The sequence below is a fragment of the Papio anubis genome, chromosome 7 (assembly GCF_008728515.1).
Source record: "Papio anubis isolate 15944 chromosome 7, Panubis1.0, whole genome shotgun sequence".
NCBI lineage: Eukaryota > Metazoa > Chordata > Mammalia > Primates > Cercopithecidae > Papio > Papio anubis.
This window is the reverse complement of record NC_044982.1, coordinates 33,040,497-33,058,157: the sequence shown is the minus strand read 5'-3', so window position 1 is coordinate 33,058,157 and position 17,661 is coordinate 33,040,497. Positions and strand designations below refer to the sequence as shown.

General features: G+C 45.7%; 1 protein-coding gene across 2 annotated transcripts; it reads left to right on the top strand.

Annotated features, from left to right (window-relative positions):
- The first annotated feature begins 10,765 nt into the window (after positions 1 to 10,765).
- Positions 10,766 to 16,065, top strand: LOC103886365 (acyl-coenzyme A thioesterase 2, mitochondrial-like). Of its 2 annotated transcripts, none has more exons than XM_017961355.3 (2): positions 10,766 to 12,506; positions 15,689 to 16,065. In XM_017961355.3, exon 1 carries the CDS (start codon positions 11,535 to 11,537, stop codon positions 11,976 to 11,978), a length of 444 nt encoding a protein of 147 aa, XP_017816844.1. In that variant the 5' UTR covers positions 10,766 to 11,534; the 3' UTR covers positions 11,979 to 12,506; positions 15,689 to 16,065. The 2 variants fall into 2 exon arrangements, with proteins under 2 accessions (XP_017816844.1, XP_009210191.1); XM_009211927.3 differs by lacking the exon at positions 15,689 to 16,065 and having other exon boundaries at positions 10,766 to 12,082; positions 12,422 to 12,466.
- The last annotated feature ends 1,596 nt before the right edge of the window (positions 16,066 to 17,661 follow it).

Genomic DNA, 17,661 nt, shown 5'->3' with positions numbered 1-17,661 from the left:
CATTATTGTTTACTTATTTATTTATATTTGAGATGGAGTCTTGGTCTGTTGCCAGGCTGGAGTGCAGTGGTGTGATCTCGGCTCACTGCAGCCTCCGTCTCCTGGATGCAACGATTCTCCTACCTCAGCATCCCAAGTAGCTGGGACTTACAGGCGCCCGCCACCACACCCAGCTAATTTTTGTATTTTTAGTAGAGATGGGGTTTCAACATGTTGGCCAGGATAGTCTCAATCTCTTGACCTTGTGATCTGCCCGCCTTGGCCTCTCAAAGTGCTGGGATTACAGGTGTGAGCCACTGCGCCAGGCCTATTTTATTTATTTTAATTTTTAGATGGACTCTTGTCACCCAGGCAGGAGTGCAGTGGCACGATCTCGGCTCACTGCAACCTCCGTCTCCTGGGTTCAAGGCTGAGGCTGCCTCAGCTTCCTGAGTAGCTGGGATTACAGATTCATGCCACCATGCTCAGCTAATTTTTGTATTTTTAGTAGAGACAGGGTTTCACCATGTTGGCCAGTCTGGTCTCGAACTCCTGACCTCAGGTGATCTGCCAGCCTTGGCCTCCCAAAGTGCTGAGATTACAGGCATGAGCGACCATGTCCAGCCTTTTTCATTATTATTATATCTGTTACAGTGATCTTTGATGTTACTCCTGTAATTGTTTTGGGGCTCCAAAAACTGCACCCACATAAGATGGTGAACTTAATAAATGTTGTGTGTGTTCTGACTGTTCCACCAACTGGCCTTTCCCGTCTGTTTCCCTCTCCTCAGGCTTCCCTGTTCCCTGAGACAAAACAATATTGGAATTAGGCCAATTAATAACCATACAATGGCCCCTAAGTGTTCAACTGAAAGGAAGAGTCTCAGGTCTCTCACCTTAAATCAAAAGCTAGAAATGATGAAGCGTATGGAAAGCCAAGATAGGCTGAAAGCCAGGCCTCTACCCCTAAGCAGTTAGCCAAGTTGTGAGTGCAAAGGAAAAGTTTTTGAAGGCAATTGAAAGTCCTACTTAAGTGAACACAGTAAAACATCCTTATAGCTGATTTGGAGACAGTTTTAGTGGTCTGGATAGAAGATCAAAGTAGCCACAACATTCCCCTCAGCTAAACAGCAGGGGTGTCCAATCTTTTGGCTTTCCTGGGCCACATTGGAAGAAGAATTGTCTCAGGTCACACATAATATACAACAACACTAATAATAGCTGATGAGCTTTAAAAAACATCGCACAAAAATCTCATAATGTTTTAAGAAAGTTTACAAATTTGTGTTGGGCCACATTCAAAGCCATCCTGGGCTGCATGCAGCCCACAGGCTGTAGGTTGGGCAAGCTTAAGCTAAAGCCCAATCCAGAGCAAGGCCTTAACTCTCTCTTCAATTCTATGAAGGCTGGGAGAAGTTAGGAAGCTGCAGAAGAAAAGTTTGAAGCTAGCATATGTTGGCTTATGAAATTTAAGGAAAGAAGCCATCTCCATAACATTAAAGTGCAAGTTGGCCAGGTGTGATGGTGCATGCCTGCAGTCACAGCGGCTCTGGAGGCTGAGGAAGAAGGATCACTTGAGCCCAGAGGTTCAAAACCAGCCTGGGCAACGTAGTAAGACCCTGTCTTTAAAAAAAAGTTCAAGGTGAAGCAGCAAACGCTGATATAGAAGCTGCAGCAAGTTATCCAGAAGATCTAGCTGAGATAACTGATGAAGGTGGCTACACTAAACCACTAAACAACAAATAGCCTTTTTTTTTTTCTTTGAGATAGAGTTTTGCTATTGTTATGCAGGCTGGAGTGCAATGGTGCGATCTTGGTTCACAGCAACCTCTGCCTCCCAGATTCAAGTGATTCTCCTGCCTCAGCCTCCTGAGTAGCTGGGATTACAGACATGCGCCACCACACCTCGTTAATTTTTATATTTTTAGTAGAGACAGGGTTTAGCCATGTTGGTCAGGCTAGTCTTGAACTCCTGACCTCAGGTGATCCACCCACCTCGGCCTCCCAAAGTGCTGGGATTACAAGTGTGAACCACCGCGCCTGGCCAAAACAGACATTCATAGTTAGTGAGAAGTCTATCCCTGGTGCAATTCTCTCACTCAACACAACAATCAACACAGAATACTTCTGTGACCAAATGTAGGAGGTGTCTCCCCACACACCACGCAAGCAAACAGTTCTGCAGTAGACACCAGCTGGGTGTCCTCCAATTCAATTCTGACACAGTCTACCTGGAAATAACATCAGATCCCATCGGTTGAGGGGTAGATCCCACAAGACCAGTCTCTTCCCACCAGTCTTAAGTCTAGGTTTTTGGAACTTCTGACCAACTGGCTTCACACTGGGGTTCCAATGACCCCCTCATTGGGTTTGATTTGCTGGAGTGACTCACAGAACTTGGGAAACACTTCCACTTACTGGTTTACGATAAAGGATATTACAAATGATACCTATAAAGAGATGTATGGGGAGAAGGGACACAGAGCTTCCATGTCTCCTCCCTGGGCATGTCACTCTCCAGGAACCTCCATGTGTTCAGCTATCCAGAAGATCTCTGAACCCAGTTCTGGATTTTTATGGAAGCCTCATCATCTAGGCATGATTGATTAGATCGTTGGCCATTGGTGATCAGCTTAACTGTAACACTTTCCCTCCTCTCCAAGGTTTGGGAGGATTACAATGGGGCTGAAAGTCCCAACAATTTTTTTTTTTTTTTTTTTTTTGAGACGGAATCTTACTCTCCATTGCCTAGGCTGGAGGGCAGTGTTGTGATCTCAGCTCACTGCAACCTCCGTCTCCTGGGTTCAAGCGATTCTCCTGCCTCAGCCTCCCGAGTAGCTGGGATTACAGGTGGGTGCCACCAAGCCTGGTTAATTTCTGTATTTTTAGTAGAGACGGAGTCTCGCTATGTTAGCCAGGCTAGTCTCGAACTCCTGACCTCAAGTGATCTGCCCACCTTGGCCTCCCAAAGTGCTGGGATTATAGGCGTGAGCCACTGTGTCTGACCTTCAACTCTTTAATCCTGCCTTGGTGTTTCTGGTGACCAGCCCTCATCCTGAAGCTACCTAGGGGCTACCAGCCATCAATCAACTCATTAGCACAGGAAAGATAATACGTTGGAGATTCTAAAGCTTTTAGGAGTCGTATGTCACAAAACAAGATTACGACCAAATATATATTTCCCAATATTACATAGTCTTTTTTTAAATTTAAACAAAATTGATAGAGATGGGATCTTGCTAGGTTGGCCAGGTTGGTCTTGAACTCAGCCTCAAGCAATCCTTCTACCTCAGCCTCCCAAAATACTAGGATTACAGGCATGAGCCAGTGTGCCCAGCCCATAGTCTTATTTTTAAAAATAGCCACAGCCGCTGGGTGTGGTGGCTCACACCTGTAATCCCAGCACTTTGGGAGGCCAAGGCAGGCGGATCACCTGAGGTCAGGAGTTCGAGACCAGCCTGACCAACATGGAGAAACCCTGTCTCTACTAAAAATACAAAATTAGCCAGGCATGGTGGCACATGCCTGTAATCCCACCTACTTGGGAGGCTGGGGCAGGAGAATCACTTGAACCCAGGAGGTGGAGGTTCAGTGAGCTGAGATCGGGCCATGGCACTCCCGTATGGGCAACAAGAGTGAAACTCTATCTCAAAAAAAAAAAAAAATTCTACAGTGGTGGCTCATGCCTGTAATCCCAGCACTTTGGGAAGCCGAGGCTGGTGGATCACCTGAGGTCAGGAGTTTGAGACCAGCCTGGCCAACATGGTGAAACCCCGTCTCTACTAAATGTCTCTACAAAAATGTTACCCGGGCATGGTGGTGGGCGCCTGTAATCCCAGCTACTTGGGAGGCTGAGGCAGGAGAATTCCTTGTACCCGGGAAGCGGAGAGTGCAGTGAGCCGAGATCACGCCACTGCACTCCAGCCTGAGCAACAAGAGCGAGACTGTTTCCAAAAAAAAAAAGAAAAAAAAATTGCCACAGCCACACCAGCCTTCTGCAACCACCACACCACCCTAGTGAGTCTGTGGCCTTCAACATGGAGGCAAAACTATCAGCAAAAAGATTACGACCCACTGAAGTCTCAGAGAATCATCAGCATTATTTAGCAGAGGTGTGTTTTTTCATTAAGGTACGTACTTTTTTTAGACATAATGCTATTGCAACTTAATAGACTACAGTATATTATAAACCTTTATATGCACTAGGAAACCAAAAATTCATGTGACTCACTTTATTGCAATATGTGCTTTATTGTAGTGGTCTGGACGCAAATCTGCAATATCTCCCAGGTATGCCTGTATTAACAATTATTATTTCAGATGAGAAAATGGAGATCCAAGAGAATTAAGAAACATGCCTGCTTAGTGGGAGAGCTAAGTCAGTCCAAGGCCAAAGCCCATGCCTTCACTGACCATTTGGCTCTAGTGCCTTCCAACCTGAGGAGAGACTGGAAGAGTGCAGAGCTGCATGAAAGGGACTACAAGAAAGTTAATGGTATGTCAGGGTCACATGATGGAGGTTTCATAACCCAAGGTGGAAAGTTTAGATTTAAAGTGATAAGAAATAAGTAATCTGGGGCCAGGCACGGCGGCTCATGCCTGTAATCCCAGCACTTTGGGAGGCCGAGGTGGGGGGATCACAAGGTCAGGAGATCGAGACCAGCCTGGCTAACACAGTGAAACCCCGTCTCTACTAAAAATACAAAAAATTGGCTGGGCACGGTGGCTCACGCCTATAATCCCAGCTCTCAGGGAGGCAGAGGCGGGAGGATAGCTTGAGCCCAGGAGTTCAAGACCTGCCTGGGTAATATAGCAAGACCCCATTCTCCACAAAGAGGGAAAAAAAAAAAAAGACAAAAATACAAAAAATTAGCCAGGTGTGGTTGCAGGCACCTGTAGTCCCAGCTACTGGGGAGGCTTAGGCAGGAGAATGGTGTGAATCCAGGAGGCGGAGGTTGCAGCGAGCCGAGATGGCACCACTGCACTCCAGCCTGGGCAATAGAGCGAGATTCGGTCTCAAAAAAAAAAAAAAAGGAATAAGTAATCTGGCCAGGCACGGTCGCTCATGCCTATAATCCCAGCCCTTTGGGAGGCTAAGGCCGGTGGATCACGTGAGGTCAGGAGTTTGACACCAGGCTGAGCAACATGGTGAAACCCTATCTCTACTAAAAGAATACAAAAAAAAAAAAAAAATTAGCTGCATATGGTGTCGCACGCCTGTAATTCCAGTTACTCAAGAGGCTGAGGCAGGAGAATCACTTGAACCTGGGAGGCAGAGGTTGCAGTGAGCCGAGATCATGCCACTGAACTCCAGCCTGGGTGACAGAGCAAGACTCCATTTCAAAAAAAGAAATAAATAATCTTTGTTAACATGCAATACTGAATTTTTTTTATTGTACTTTAAGTTCTAGGGTACATGTGCACAATGTGCAGGTTTGTTACATATGTATACGTGTGCCATGTTGGTGTGCTGCACCCATTAACTCGACATTTATGTTAGGTATATCTCCTAATGCTATCCCTCCCCTCTCCCACCACCCCACAACAGGCCCCAGTGTGTGATGTTCCCCTTCCTGTGTCCAAGTGTTCTCATTGTTCAATTCCCACCTATGAGTGAGAACATGCGGTGTTTGGTTTTCTGTTCTTGCAATAGTTTGCTGAGAATGATGGTTTCCAGCTTCATCCATGTCCCTACAAAGGACACAGACTTATCCTTTTTTATGGCTGCATAGTATTCCATGGTGTATATGTGCCACATTTTCTTAATCCAGTCTATCATTGATAGACATTTGGGTTGGTTCCAAGTCTTTGCTATTGTGAATAGTGCTGCAATAAACATATGTGTGCATGTGTCTTTATAGCAGCATGATTTGTAATCCTTTGGGTATATAACCAGTAATGGAATGGCTGAGTCAAATGGTATTTCTAGTTCTAGCTCCTTGAGGAATTGCCACACTGTCTTCCACAATGGTTGAACTAGTTTACAGTCCCACCAACAGTGTAAAAGTGTTCATATTTCTCCGCATCCTCTCCAGCACCTGTTGTTTCCTGACTTTTAATGATCGCCATTCTAACGGTTGTGAAATGGTATCTCATTGTGGTTTTGATTTGCATTTCTCTGATGGCCAGTGATGATGAGCACTTTTTCACGTGTCTGTTGGCTGCATAAATATCTTCTTTTTAGAAGTGTCTGTTCATACCCTTTGCCCACTTTTTGATGTGGTTGTTTGTTATTTTTCTTGTAAATTTGTTTTGAGTTCTTTGTAGATTCTGGATATTAGCCCTTTGTCAGATGAGTAGATTGCAAAAATTTTCTCCCATTCTGTAGGTTGCCTGTTCACTCTGATAGTAGTTTCTTTTGCTGTGCAGAAGCTCTTTAGTTTAATTAGATCCCTTTGTCAATTTTGGCTTTTTTTGCCATTGCTTTTGGTGTTTTAGACATGAAGTCCTTGCCCATGCCTATGTCCTGAATGGTATTGCCTAGGTTTTCTTCTAGTGTTTTTATGGTTTTAGGTCTAACATTTAAGTCTTTAATCCATCTTGAATTAATTGTTGTATAAGGTGTAAGGAAGGGATCCAGTTTCAGCTTTCTGCATATGGTTAGCCAGTTTTCCCAGCACCATTTATTAAATAGGGAATCCTTTCCCCATTTCTTGTTTTTGTCAGGTTTGTCAAAGATCAGATGGTTGTAGATGTATGGTATTATTTCTGAGGGCTCTGTTCTGTTCCTTTGGTCTATATCTCTGTTTTGGTACCAGTACCATGCTGTTTTGGTTACTGTAGCCTTGTAGTATAGTTTGAAGTCAGGTAGCATGATGCCTCCAGCTTTGTTCTTTTGGGTTAGGACTGCCTTGGCAATGCGGGCTCTTTTTTGGTTCCATATGAACTTTAAAGTAGTTTTTTCCAATTCTGTGAAGAAAGTCATTGGTAGCTTGATGGGGATGGCATTGAATCTATAAATTACCTTGGGAAGTATGGCCATTTTCACAATACTGATTCTTCCTATCCATGGGCATGGAATGTTCTTCCATTTGTTTGTGTCCTCTTTTATTTCATTGAGCAGTGGTTTGTAGTTCTACTTGAAGAGGTCCTTCACATGGCTTGTAAGTCGGATTCCTAGGTATTTTATTCTCTTTGAAGCAATTGTGAATGGGAGTCCACTCATGATTTGGCTTTCTGTTTGTCTGTTATTTGTGTATAAGAATGCTTGTGATTTTTGCACATTGATTTTGTATCCTGACACTTTGCTGAAGTTGCTTATCAGCTTAAGGAGATTTTGGGCTGAGACAATGGGGTTTTCTAAATATACAATCATGTCATCTGCAAACAGGGACAATTTGACTTCCTGTTTTCCTAATTGAATACCCTTTATTTCTTTCTCCTGCCTGATTGCCCTGGCCAGAACTTCCAACACTGTGTTGAATAGGAGTGGTGAATAGGCATCCCTGTCTTGTGCCAGTTTTCAAAGGGAATGCTTCCAGTTTTTGCCCATTCAGTATGCTGTTGGCTGTGGGTTTGTCATAAATAGCTCTTATTATTTTGAAATACGTCCCATTAATACCTAATTTATTGAGAGTTTTTAGCATGAAGGGCTGTTGAATTTTGTCGAAGGCCTTTTCTGCATTTATTGAGATAATCATGTGGTTTTTGTCTTTGGTTCTGTTGATATGCTGGATTACATTTATTGATTTGCGTATGTTGAACCAGCCTTGCATCCCAGGGATGAAGCCCACTTGATCATGGTGGATAAGCTTTTTGATGTGCTGCTGGATCTGGTTTGCCAGTATTTTATTGAGGATTTTTGCATCAATGTTCATCAGGGATATTGGTCTAAAATTCTCTTTTCTTGTTGTGTCTCTGCCAGGCTTTGATATCAGGATGATGCTGGCCTCATAAAATGAGTTAGGGAGGACTCCCTCTTTTTCTACTGATTGTAATAGTTTCAGAAGGAATGGTACCAGCTCCTCCTTGTACCTCTGGTAGAATTCGGCTGTGAATCCGTCTGGTCCTGGACTTTTTTTGGTTGGTAGGCTATTAATTGTTGCCTCAATTTCAGAGCCTGTTATTGGTCTATTCAGGGATTCAACTTGTTCCTGGTTTAGTCTTGGGAGGGTATATGTGTCCAGGAATTTATCCATTTCTTCTAGATTTTCTGATTTATTTGCGTAGAGGTGTTTATCGTATTCTCTGACGGTTGTTTGTATTTCTGTGGGATAGGTGGTGATATCCCCTTTATCATTTTTTATTATGCAATATTGAATTGTTTAAAGGGCTATCAATAGTGGAGTCTCACTCTCCATTGCCCAGGCTGGAGTGCAGTGGCTTGATCTTGGCTCATTGCAACCTCTGCCTCCCGGGTTCAAGTGATTGTCCTGCCTCAGCCTCCCGAGTAGCTGGGATTACAGGCACGTACTACCACGCCTGGGTAATTTTTGTATTTTCAGTACAGACGGGGTTTCACCGTGTTGGTCAGACTGGTCTTGAACTCCTGACCTCAGGTGATCCGCCTGCCTCGGCCTCCCAAAGTGCTGGGATAGGCATGAGCCACTGTACCCGGCCAATAATTTTTTCTTGAAGCTTAGTGGCTCAAAGTAGTTGAAGCCTAAATGGAATTCAGTTGGAGACAGTTATTAAAATGAGAACAAATAGCAAATTAGAAAATGTTACTAAATTCAACCCATTATTTTGTTTGTATACCTAATACCCTTGAATGTTCTATCACGATAAAAAAGGCTGACGGACAATTGTGAAAGCAAATGTAAGATTTTTCTAACCACTGATCGTTTAAAAAACATTTGTACAAACCTGTTACGTATTTCAGGCTATTGAAAACACAAAGACTTCTTAATTATTTCAAATTATCATGAGTATTTTATATTCATTTAAAGCTATTTTATATTCACTTAAAGTGGCCTTGGAACCCTGGGACAATAAAAGCTTGTGGAAGGCAGTGTATTTTTTCCATGTTAACATACAGATACGCACAAAATCTACCATTTATGGCCAGTATAATGATGGATTTGGAGGCAGACGTCAAAATTACTTGAGTTGTTTTTCTAATGTTGGGAGGTCAGTGATACAATGGTGGGATCTCAGCTCACTGCAATCTCTGCCTTCTGGATTCGAATGATTCTCCTGCCTCTGCTTTCCAAGTAGCTGGGATTACAGGCGCCCATCACTAATTTTTGTACTTTTAGTAGAGAAGGGGTTTCACCACGTTGGCCAGACTGGTCTCGAACTCCTGACCTCAGGTGATCTGCCTGCCTCATCCTGCCAAAGTGCTGGGATTACAGACGTGAGCAACTGTGCCCAGCCAAGACTTGGCCTTCTGAAGGGTCATTACAAAAATCAACTTTCAAAAGGCAGATTAATTGGAGAAAAGGCATACAATTTATTTATCGTGTATTACGGGAGCCTTCAGAATGAAGATCCATCCAGATGTAGTGGCTCATGCCTGTAATCTCAGCTCTTTGGACTCACCACTTTGGGAGGCTGAGGCTGGAGGATTGCTTGAGGCCAGGAGCTCAAGATCAGCCTGGGCAACATATTGAGACCCCGTCTTTATAGAAGAAAAAATTAGCCAGGCATGGTGGCACATTTCTGTAGTCCCAGCTATTGGGGGAGTGGGAAAGTGCTGAGGTGGGAAGATAGCTTGAACCCAGGAGATGGAGGCTACAGTGAGCCATGATTGCACCACTGCACTCCAGCCTGGGTAACAGAAGGCCAGACACAGTGGCTCATGCCTGTAATCCCAGCACTTTGGGAGGCCGAGGCTGGCAGATCACCTAAGGTCAGGAGTTCAAGACCAGCTTAGCCAACATGGCTAAACCCTGTCTCTACTAAAAATACAAAAATTAGCTGGGCTGGTGGCACATGCCTGTAATCCCAGCTACTCAGGATACTGAGGCAGGAGAATCACTTGAATCCAGGAGGTGGAGGTTGCAGTGAGCCGAGATTGCACCACTACACTCCAGCCTGGGTGATGGAATAAATCTCTGTCAGAAAAAAAAAAAAGAAGAAGAAAAAGAAGAAGAAGACGCAAAGCACAAAGACACAGGGGAAATTGTCCATTTTTATGCTTAGGCTCAACAAAGTATGGGCAGCCATGTAGAAATATGATTGGACTGGCCGGGCACGGTGGCTCACGCCTGTAATTCCAGCACTTTGGGAGGCTGAGGCGGGCGGATCATGAGGTCAGGAGATCAAGACCATCCTGGCTAACATGGTGAAACCCTGTCTCTACTAAAAATATAAAAAATTAGCCAGGCGCGGTGGCCGGCGCCTGTAGTCCCAGCTACTCAGGAGGCTGAGGCAGGAGAATGGCGTGAACTCAGGAGGCGGAGCTTGCAGTGAGCCGAGATGGCGCTACTGCACTCCAGCCTGGGCGACAGAGCGAGACTCTGTCTCAAAAAAAAAAAAAAGAAAGAAAAGAAAAGAAAAGAAAAAGAAATGTAATATACTTGTTAAGTTTTTTTTCTGCATACAAAAATATACATTATTAATACTTGTGCCAGGCCACAGGACAATAGAACTTATTTTCTCAGGGTATATATCTGTAGTTCAGCTTTCTCTCTCTCTCTCTTTTTTTTTTTTCGAGACAGGGTCTCATTCTGTCCCCCAAACTGGAGTGCAGTGGCACAATCTCGGCTCACTGCAGCCTCCGCCTCCCGGTTTCATGCAATTCTCTCGCCTCAGCCTCTCAAGTAGCTGGGATTACAGGTGCCTGCCACCACGCCTGGCTAATTTTTGTATTTTTAGTAGGGACTGGGTTTACCATGTTGGCCAGGCTGGTCTCGAACTGCTGACCTCACGTGATCCACCCACTTCGGCCTCCCGAAGTGCTGGGATTACAGGCCTGAGCCACTGCGGGCTGCCCTGTAGTTCCGTTTTCTGAATGAAAAAGCAAAATATATGCTCCCTCCTGCGCTCATCCCCTATGTCCCGCTGGGCTCGTTTTAGGTCTCTGCTGGCATTCAAGTTTGGGAAGTGTCTCTCCACCAGTTTCTATTATCAATCTCTACTATTTTATAGTTCAATTCAGTATCTCATCGGAAACGTTTAAACTTTAACCTTGACAGGCTTTCTTAATCCAGGACAAAGGTTACTTAAATGGGAGGAAAGGAATTTGTTCGGAGCCTAGCACACTTGGCCTCCTTCAATCAAGTTTAGAGAATAGTGACCCCTGGTGGCCAGTGAGGGAATTCAGAGGAGGCCAGAGGCCGGCACTTTCTGTTAAAAATGTTTTTTATTCGCCACACGTCCAGGGTAAACTCGCGAGGGGATCCTGCCTCTTCCAGACGGTTCCACACGGGACCTCTAGGAGCTCAAAGGACCCTGGGCCCTCCGGAGTCGCCTCTTCTTGCAGCCCGTTGCTAAGTGGCGCCGCAGGGAACAGCCCAGGTCCCATCACGTGGCCCTGCAGGGTTTTGCCCCACGGGGCCACGCCCTGCCAGGCCGGGCCCCACTCCTTCCTCCTCCTCAGCGCGGAACCTCGGCCGCCAGCGCCAGGCCGCCTAGACGTTGGCGGAGGTCAAAGCCGCAACGGTCCCGGCACGATGTGGAGGGCGGCCCGGGCAGCGCTCCGAGCCTCTGGGGTCCCCCTCCAGACCTGGAGGCCGATATTCACATCGTCCCTTTTCTCCCAAAAGGCCGCGACCCTGACAGTCACGCCCAAGACTGGGCTGGCCGACAAGCGCCCGGATGTGAAAGCAGAAGGCTTGGGCTCCGGGGAGCGGGTGACCCTGAGGGTGTCGGGCGTCCGCCACCGAGGCTGCCCCTTCCACTCCCTCGTCCACTACGAGGTGGACAGCGGCGAGGGGCTGGCCCTGGCCAGGGACCTGGCTCTGGGCGGCGACTTCACGGGCGTGGGGCCCATGGGGCTTCTGTGGAGCCTCATGCCGGCCGCTTCGAAGGATCCCTGCCTCAGTCGAATGCCGAGGGCAGCCTTGAAAAACCCCCTGAAAGTGGAGGTGACCGTCCACCTAACGCCGCTGCAGTAGGCGGCGCCGCTGGATCCAGCGCTGGCCTCGGCCCAGGTGCAGCGCTGGTTCTCCACCCCCCAGCTGCGCCGCGCGCCTGCGGGGGGTCTTCCTGCTGCCATCAGGTTCGGAGCCCTTTTCCGCGGAGTGCCTGGCAGCACAGTGAGGGAATCGACTGGCTGGTATAGGAAAGCTGGCTTGCTTTGCTAGCTGGTTTGTCATCTGAAAACAAAGCGAGCTCCTTAATCCCTTATTTTGTCTCCTAGACGTCAAGTGGAACATTAAATGGTGGCTAGGATATAAATTTCATCTGCTCATGCACCTTTCTTCTGCCAGCTGCTCACCCGCCAGAGTCCTAGTGCTGCATACGCTATTCCTTAGGAGCATATACCCTGCGTGTTTGCTATATTAAGCATAAAATTGCTGCAAAATTTCTAGCATTAAATGCTTTTGTTTGCTTACAGCAGTCTCAACCTCCTGAGCCCAAGCGATCCTCCCACCTCAGCCTTCAGAGTAGAGTATCTGGGACAGCAGGCATGTGCCACCCAGGTAAATTATTTATTTATTTATTTATTTTTGAGACGGAATTTCACTCTGTCGCCCAGGCTGGAGTGCACTGGCGTGATCTCGGCTTACTGCAAGCTCTGCCTTACGGCTTCACGCCATTCTCCTGCCTCAGCCTCCCGAGTAGCTGGGACTACAGGCGCCCGCCACCACACCCGGCTAATTTTTTGTATTTTTAGTAGAGACGGGGTTTCCCTACGTTGCCCAGGCTGGTCTTGAACTCATGGGCTCCAGCGATCCTCCCACCTTAGCCTCCCCAAGTGTTGGGGAGCCACCACACCCAGCCATCTTTCTTTTTTAAATTCTTATTTTTTTAGAGACTAGGTCTTGCTCTGTCACACAGGCTGGAGTGCAGTGGCACCATGGTAGCTTATTACAGCCTCGAACTTCTGGGCTCAAGTCATCCTTCCACCTCATCTTCTCAAAATGCTGGGATTACAGGCGTACATGGCCTCATTTTAACCTTTTAGTTTTTTTAGAGATGGGGTCTTGCTATGCTGCCCAGACTGGTCTTGAATTCCTGGCTTGAAGCAGTCCTCCCACCTCAGCTTCTCAAAGTACTGGGATTACAGACACACACAACTGAGCCTGGCTTTTTAAAAATTATTATTATTATTTGAGACAGGGTCTCAGTCTGTCACCCTGGCTAGAGTGCAGTGGCGCTGTCATGGCTCACTGCAACCTCCCCTCCGGGGCTGAAGTGATTCTCCCACCTCAGCCTCCCAAGTAGCTGGGACTACAGGATCTCACCACCCAGCCCAACCACTTTTACTTTAATTGGAATAACAAAGGAATATATCTGAAAAATACCAGGAAACAACTGGCCGATAAATTCTTCTCTTGGAATAGTGAAGGAATAACACATCCCCAATACGAATATTGAAAGAAATAATAGACCAACATTAGGAGGATATTAGATTGATAGTTTAGTATCTCTTCACACATGTAGTTCACTTTATAGTACACCTTCATTAGACCTTTAAAATAGTTTAATCCCTGTTGAATTATGGATTTTGGTGACTCTGACTGTATCTTAAATTTATTGAGAAATCAAAGGGCCCTTTAAATTTGGATGTCTGGGTTTCTTTTTGTTTTTTGATTCTTTGTTTTTTGAGACGTAGTCTCACTCTGTCGCTAAGGCTAGAGTGCAGCGGCCCGATCTCAGCTCACTGCAACCTCCGCCTCCCAGGTTCAAGTGGTTTTCCCACCTCAGCCTCCTGACTAGCTGGGATCACAGGCATGCACCACGACAACCAGCTAGTTTTTTGTATTTTTAGTAGAGATGGGTTTTTGGGGTTTCACCACGATGACCAGGCTGGTCTCCAACACCCGACCTCAAATGATCGGCTCACCTCGGCCTCCCAAAGTGCTGGGATTACAGGCATGAGCCACTGCACCTGGCTTTAAAAATCTCATTCTAAAAACCAGACATCCAGCTGGGCGCGGTGGCTCACGCCTGTAATCTCAGCACTTTGAGAGGCTGAGGCGGGCAGATCACCTGAGGTCAGGAGTTTGAGACCAGCCTGGCCAACATGTAGTGAAACCCCATCTCTACTAAAAAATACAAAAATTAGCTGGGCGTGGTGGCACACGCCTGTAGTCTCAGCTGCTTGGGAAGCTGAGGCAGGAGAATTGCTTGAACCTGGCAGGCGAAAGTTGTAGTGAGCTGAGATTATGCCACTGCACCTAAGCCTGGGCAACAGAGCAAGACTCCGCCTCTCAAACAAACAAACGAACAAACAATAGCAGACATCTGGCCAGCACAGTGGCTTACCCCTGTAATCCCAGCACTTTGGAAGGCTAAGGTGGGTGGATCACCTGAGGTCAGGAGTTCGAGACCAGCCTGGCCAACATGGCAGAAACCTTGTCTCTACAAAAATTAGCAGGGTGCGGTAGGGGACAAGAATTGCTTGAGCCCAGGAGGTGTGGAGGTTGCAATGAGTCCAGACCATGCCACTGCACTCCAGCCTGGCCTATGGGAGTGAAACCCTGTCTCAAAAAAGAAAAAAAGAAAAAAAAAAAGAAGGAGATTTTTATTCTTACATAACTCAAAGCCTGCATAACTATTTGCTTAGACTTATCAGGACTTGTACTTCAAACCAAAATACCTTCCACATATTTGATGCGATTTTTCTTTCTTTCTTTTCTCTTTTTCATTTACCATGGTTAACTCACAGGGAAAAAAATTAAAAAATATTTTTACATTTATAGCTTCAAAATAGCTCAAATAAATGTCTATTTCAACCACAATAATAAATCCATTTCCACCAAAACAGATGTTTTCTTTTCAAAGTGAGTAGGTAGTTTTTTTTTTTAATAAGATAAATTATATGATCAAATTTTTATTTGGAAAATGTTGGCTAGGTACTATAGTCCATTAAATGTTCTGTCATCTAGCCCAAGATTCATTCCCTTTCCTGGGTTATAGGTGATGGTCCTTTTCCTGGTCTCATTGATATATTTGGTGATGGAGGATTAAGTGAATCTTGAGCAAGTCTCCTGGCTTGTTGAGGTTTTGCTACTCTGCTTTGCCATTTTTTGGCTATGAAGATCTACCTCCAGTCGTGAAAGACTTAAATTTAGATTACTTTGAAGAGGCAGTTAAATTTGTGCAAAGTCACCCAAAGGTGAGTGGTATGAGAGAAATGAACGAATTACTCCAGAAGAGAGTGAATAATGCAAGTGTTACTAATGGGTTGGAAAATATATGTAACAAATACCTGTTGAATTAATAAATAAATACTAGAGCTGTCTGATAACTTCATAAAAGACTTTCTGGCCAGGCACGGTGGCTCACACCTGTAATCCCAGCACTTTGGGAGGCCAAGGCAGGCGGATCACCTGAGGTCGGGAGTTCAAGACCAGCCTGACCAACATGGAGAAACCCCATCTCCACTAAAAATACAAAATTAGCCGACTTGGTGGTACATGCCTGTAATCCCAGCTATTTGGGAGGCTGAGGCAGGAGAATCGCTTGAACCTGGGAGGCAGAGGTTGCGGTGAGCCCAGATTGCGCCATTGCACTCCAGCCTGGGCAACGAGCGAAACTCCGTCTCAAAAAAAGAAAGACTCTCCTTTATTGAGGACTTTGGTGATCCCATTAACAATTATGCTTCATTTTTCCTTTGTCTCTTTCCGTGTTTGCCTTCTTTTTCTTCAATCTGCAGGTCAAAGGTCCAAACATTGGAGTGATTGGCTCAGGCAAAGGGGCAGAGTTGGCATTTTCCATGGCTAGCTTTCTCCCAAATATAGCTGTGGTCATGACCATCAATGGCTGCATCTCAAACACAGCTACGCCCTACCTGTGGTAGCTTGATCCTGCCAGGACTGCCTTTTAACCTAGACAGAATCTTTGCCACTGATTCAGGAGTATACGGTTAAAGAAGCACTGGAAGACCCCTTGGACAAGCCTACCAAAAAAGCTGTATCCCTCTTGAAAAAGCCAATGCTGGCTGGGCGCAGCGGCTCACGTCTGTAATCCCAGTACTTTGGGAGGCCGAGGTGGGTGGATTACCTGAGGTCAGGAGTTCGAGACCAGCCTGGCCAACATGGTGAAACCCTTTCTCTACTAAAAATACAAAAATTAGCCAGGCATGGTGGCACATGCCTGTAATCCCAGCTACTCGGGAGGCTGAGGCAGGAGAATTGCTTGAGCCCAGGAGGCGGAGGTTGCAGTGAGCTGAGATCGTGCCACTGCACTCCAGCCTGGCCTACAGTGCGAAACTCTGTCTCAAACAAACAAACAAGAAAGAAAGAAAGAGCCAATGCCCATTTCCTTTTTATTGTTGGAGAGGATGACAGGCGTTGGAAGAGCTCTGTTTATACTGACATAGCCGTGAAGTGTCTCAGAACATGGGAAGACAAATTTTACTCTTTTAAGCTAGTCCAGTGCTGGCCACAAAATAGATTCCCCCTTATAGTCCTTTTTTCTCTGTAGCTCTGGATCCCGTATTAAGGGTACCTAATTTGGGAGGGGGGCAGCTCAAAGCTCATGCTATTGCTCAGATTGAGTCTTGGAAGATCTTGGAGTTTTTGCACTTAGGGTAAAAGCTAACTAGACAATTAAATGTATTATTTATTTATTTAAGTGGCAGGGGTCTTGCTCTGTTGCCCAGGCTGGTCTTGAACTCCTGGCATCAAGCAATCCTCCCCCCTCACCCTTCCAAAGTGCTAGGATTACAGGCATGTGCAGCCTTGCTGGGCTAGACACTTAAATTTAGTTATGCTTCAGAGCAAATCCAGAGACAGACTGACTGAATATTTTTATCAAAAAATGACTGAGATCTGAACTTCTCATGGTCATCTGCAAGCTTTTAAAAGAAATAAAAATGCTAAATTCAAGTTCATCATAGACTGCAGTTTTGGAACTATCCATATTTCTCCATGTTTGGTTTGTTTGAGCTTTAACTCAAGGTAATTGCTAACTGAAAGCCAGCTTTCAAGCTGCTACTTACCCATCTTTCCCACCTACTCTTCCTGCCACCTTCTGTACCTCCAAAGATCTAAAAAGCCAGTGTATGACTATTAGTTTGCTATATCTGTCCCCGAAGTTTTAGATTTTCTTTCCCTCCCTCCCTCCCTCCCTTCCTCCCCTCCTTCTTTTCTTCCTTCCTTGATAGAGTCTCCCTCTGTCACCCAGGCTGGAGTGCAGTGGCTTGATCTTGGCTCACTGAAACCTCCACCTCCCGAGTTCAAGTGGTGCCTCCCACCACGCCCGGCTAATTTTTGTATTTTAGTAGAGATGGGTTTTCACCATGTTGGCCAGGCTGACTCAAATGATCTCAAGTGATCCTGACCTCAAGTGATCCACCCACCTCGGCCTCCCAAAGTGCTGGGATTACAGGTATGAGCCATCGCGCCCAGCCGTTTTAGGTATGTTTTGACCAGGGGTGAATACATACACATAGGCCCCTGGTTTTGTGATGAGGAACCATTTGGTTATGACAATTTTCTCATAATAGTCAGAGACTAGAGTGAATTCTACAGGATGACTCAGAGGCTAGTTGGTGGTAGACTGAAGTCACAGAATATTTTCTGCTGTTAATCAGATTTTGATATGTGTCTAGCTGCACCCTGTTCCAGGATCTTTACAGAAAGCTGGGAACTCTAAGATATTTATCTTTAGAATGGCAACTAATTA

Bases quoted from the DNA above. Each gene is read 5' to 3' on its own strand.
- LOC103886365 (XM_017961355.3), top strand. From the start codon at position 11,535: ATGTGGAGGGCGGCCCGGGCAGCGCTCCGAGCCTCTGGGGTCCCCCTC.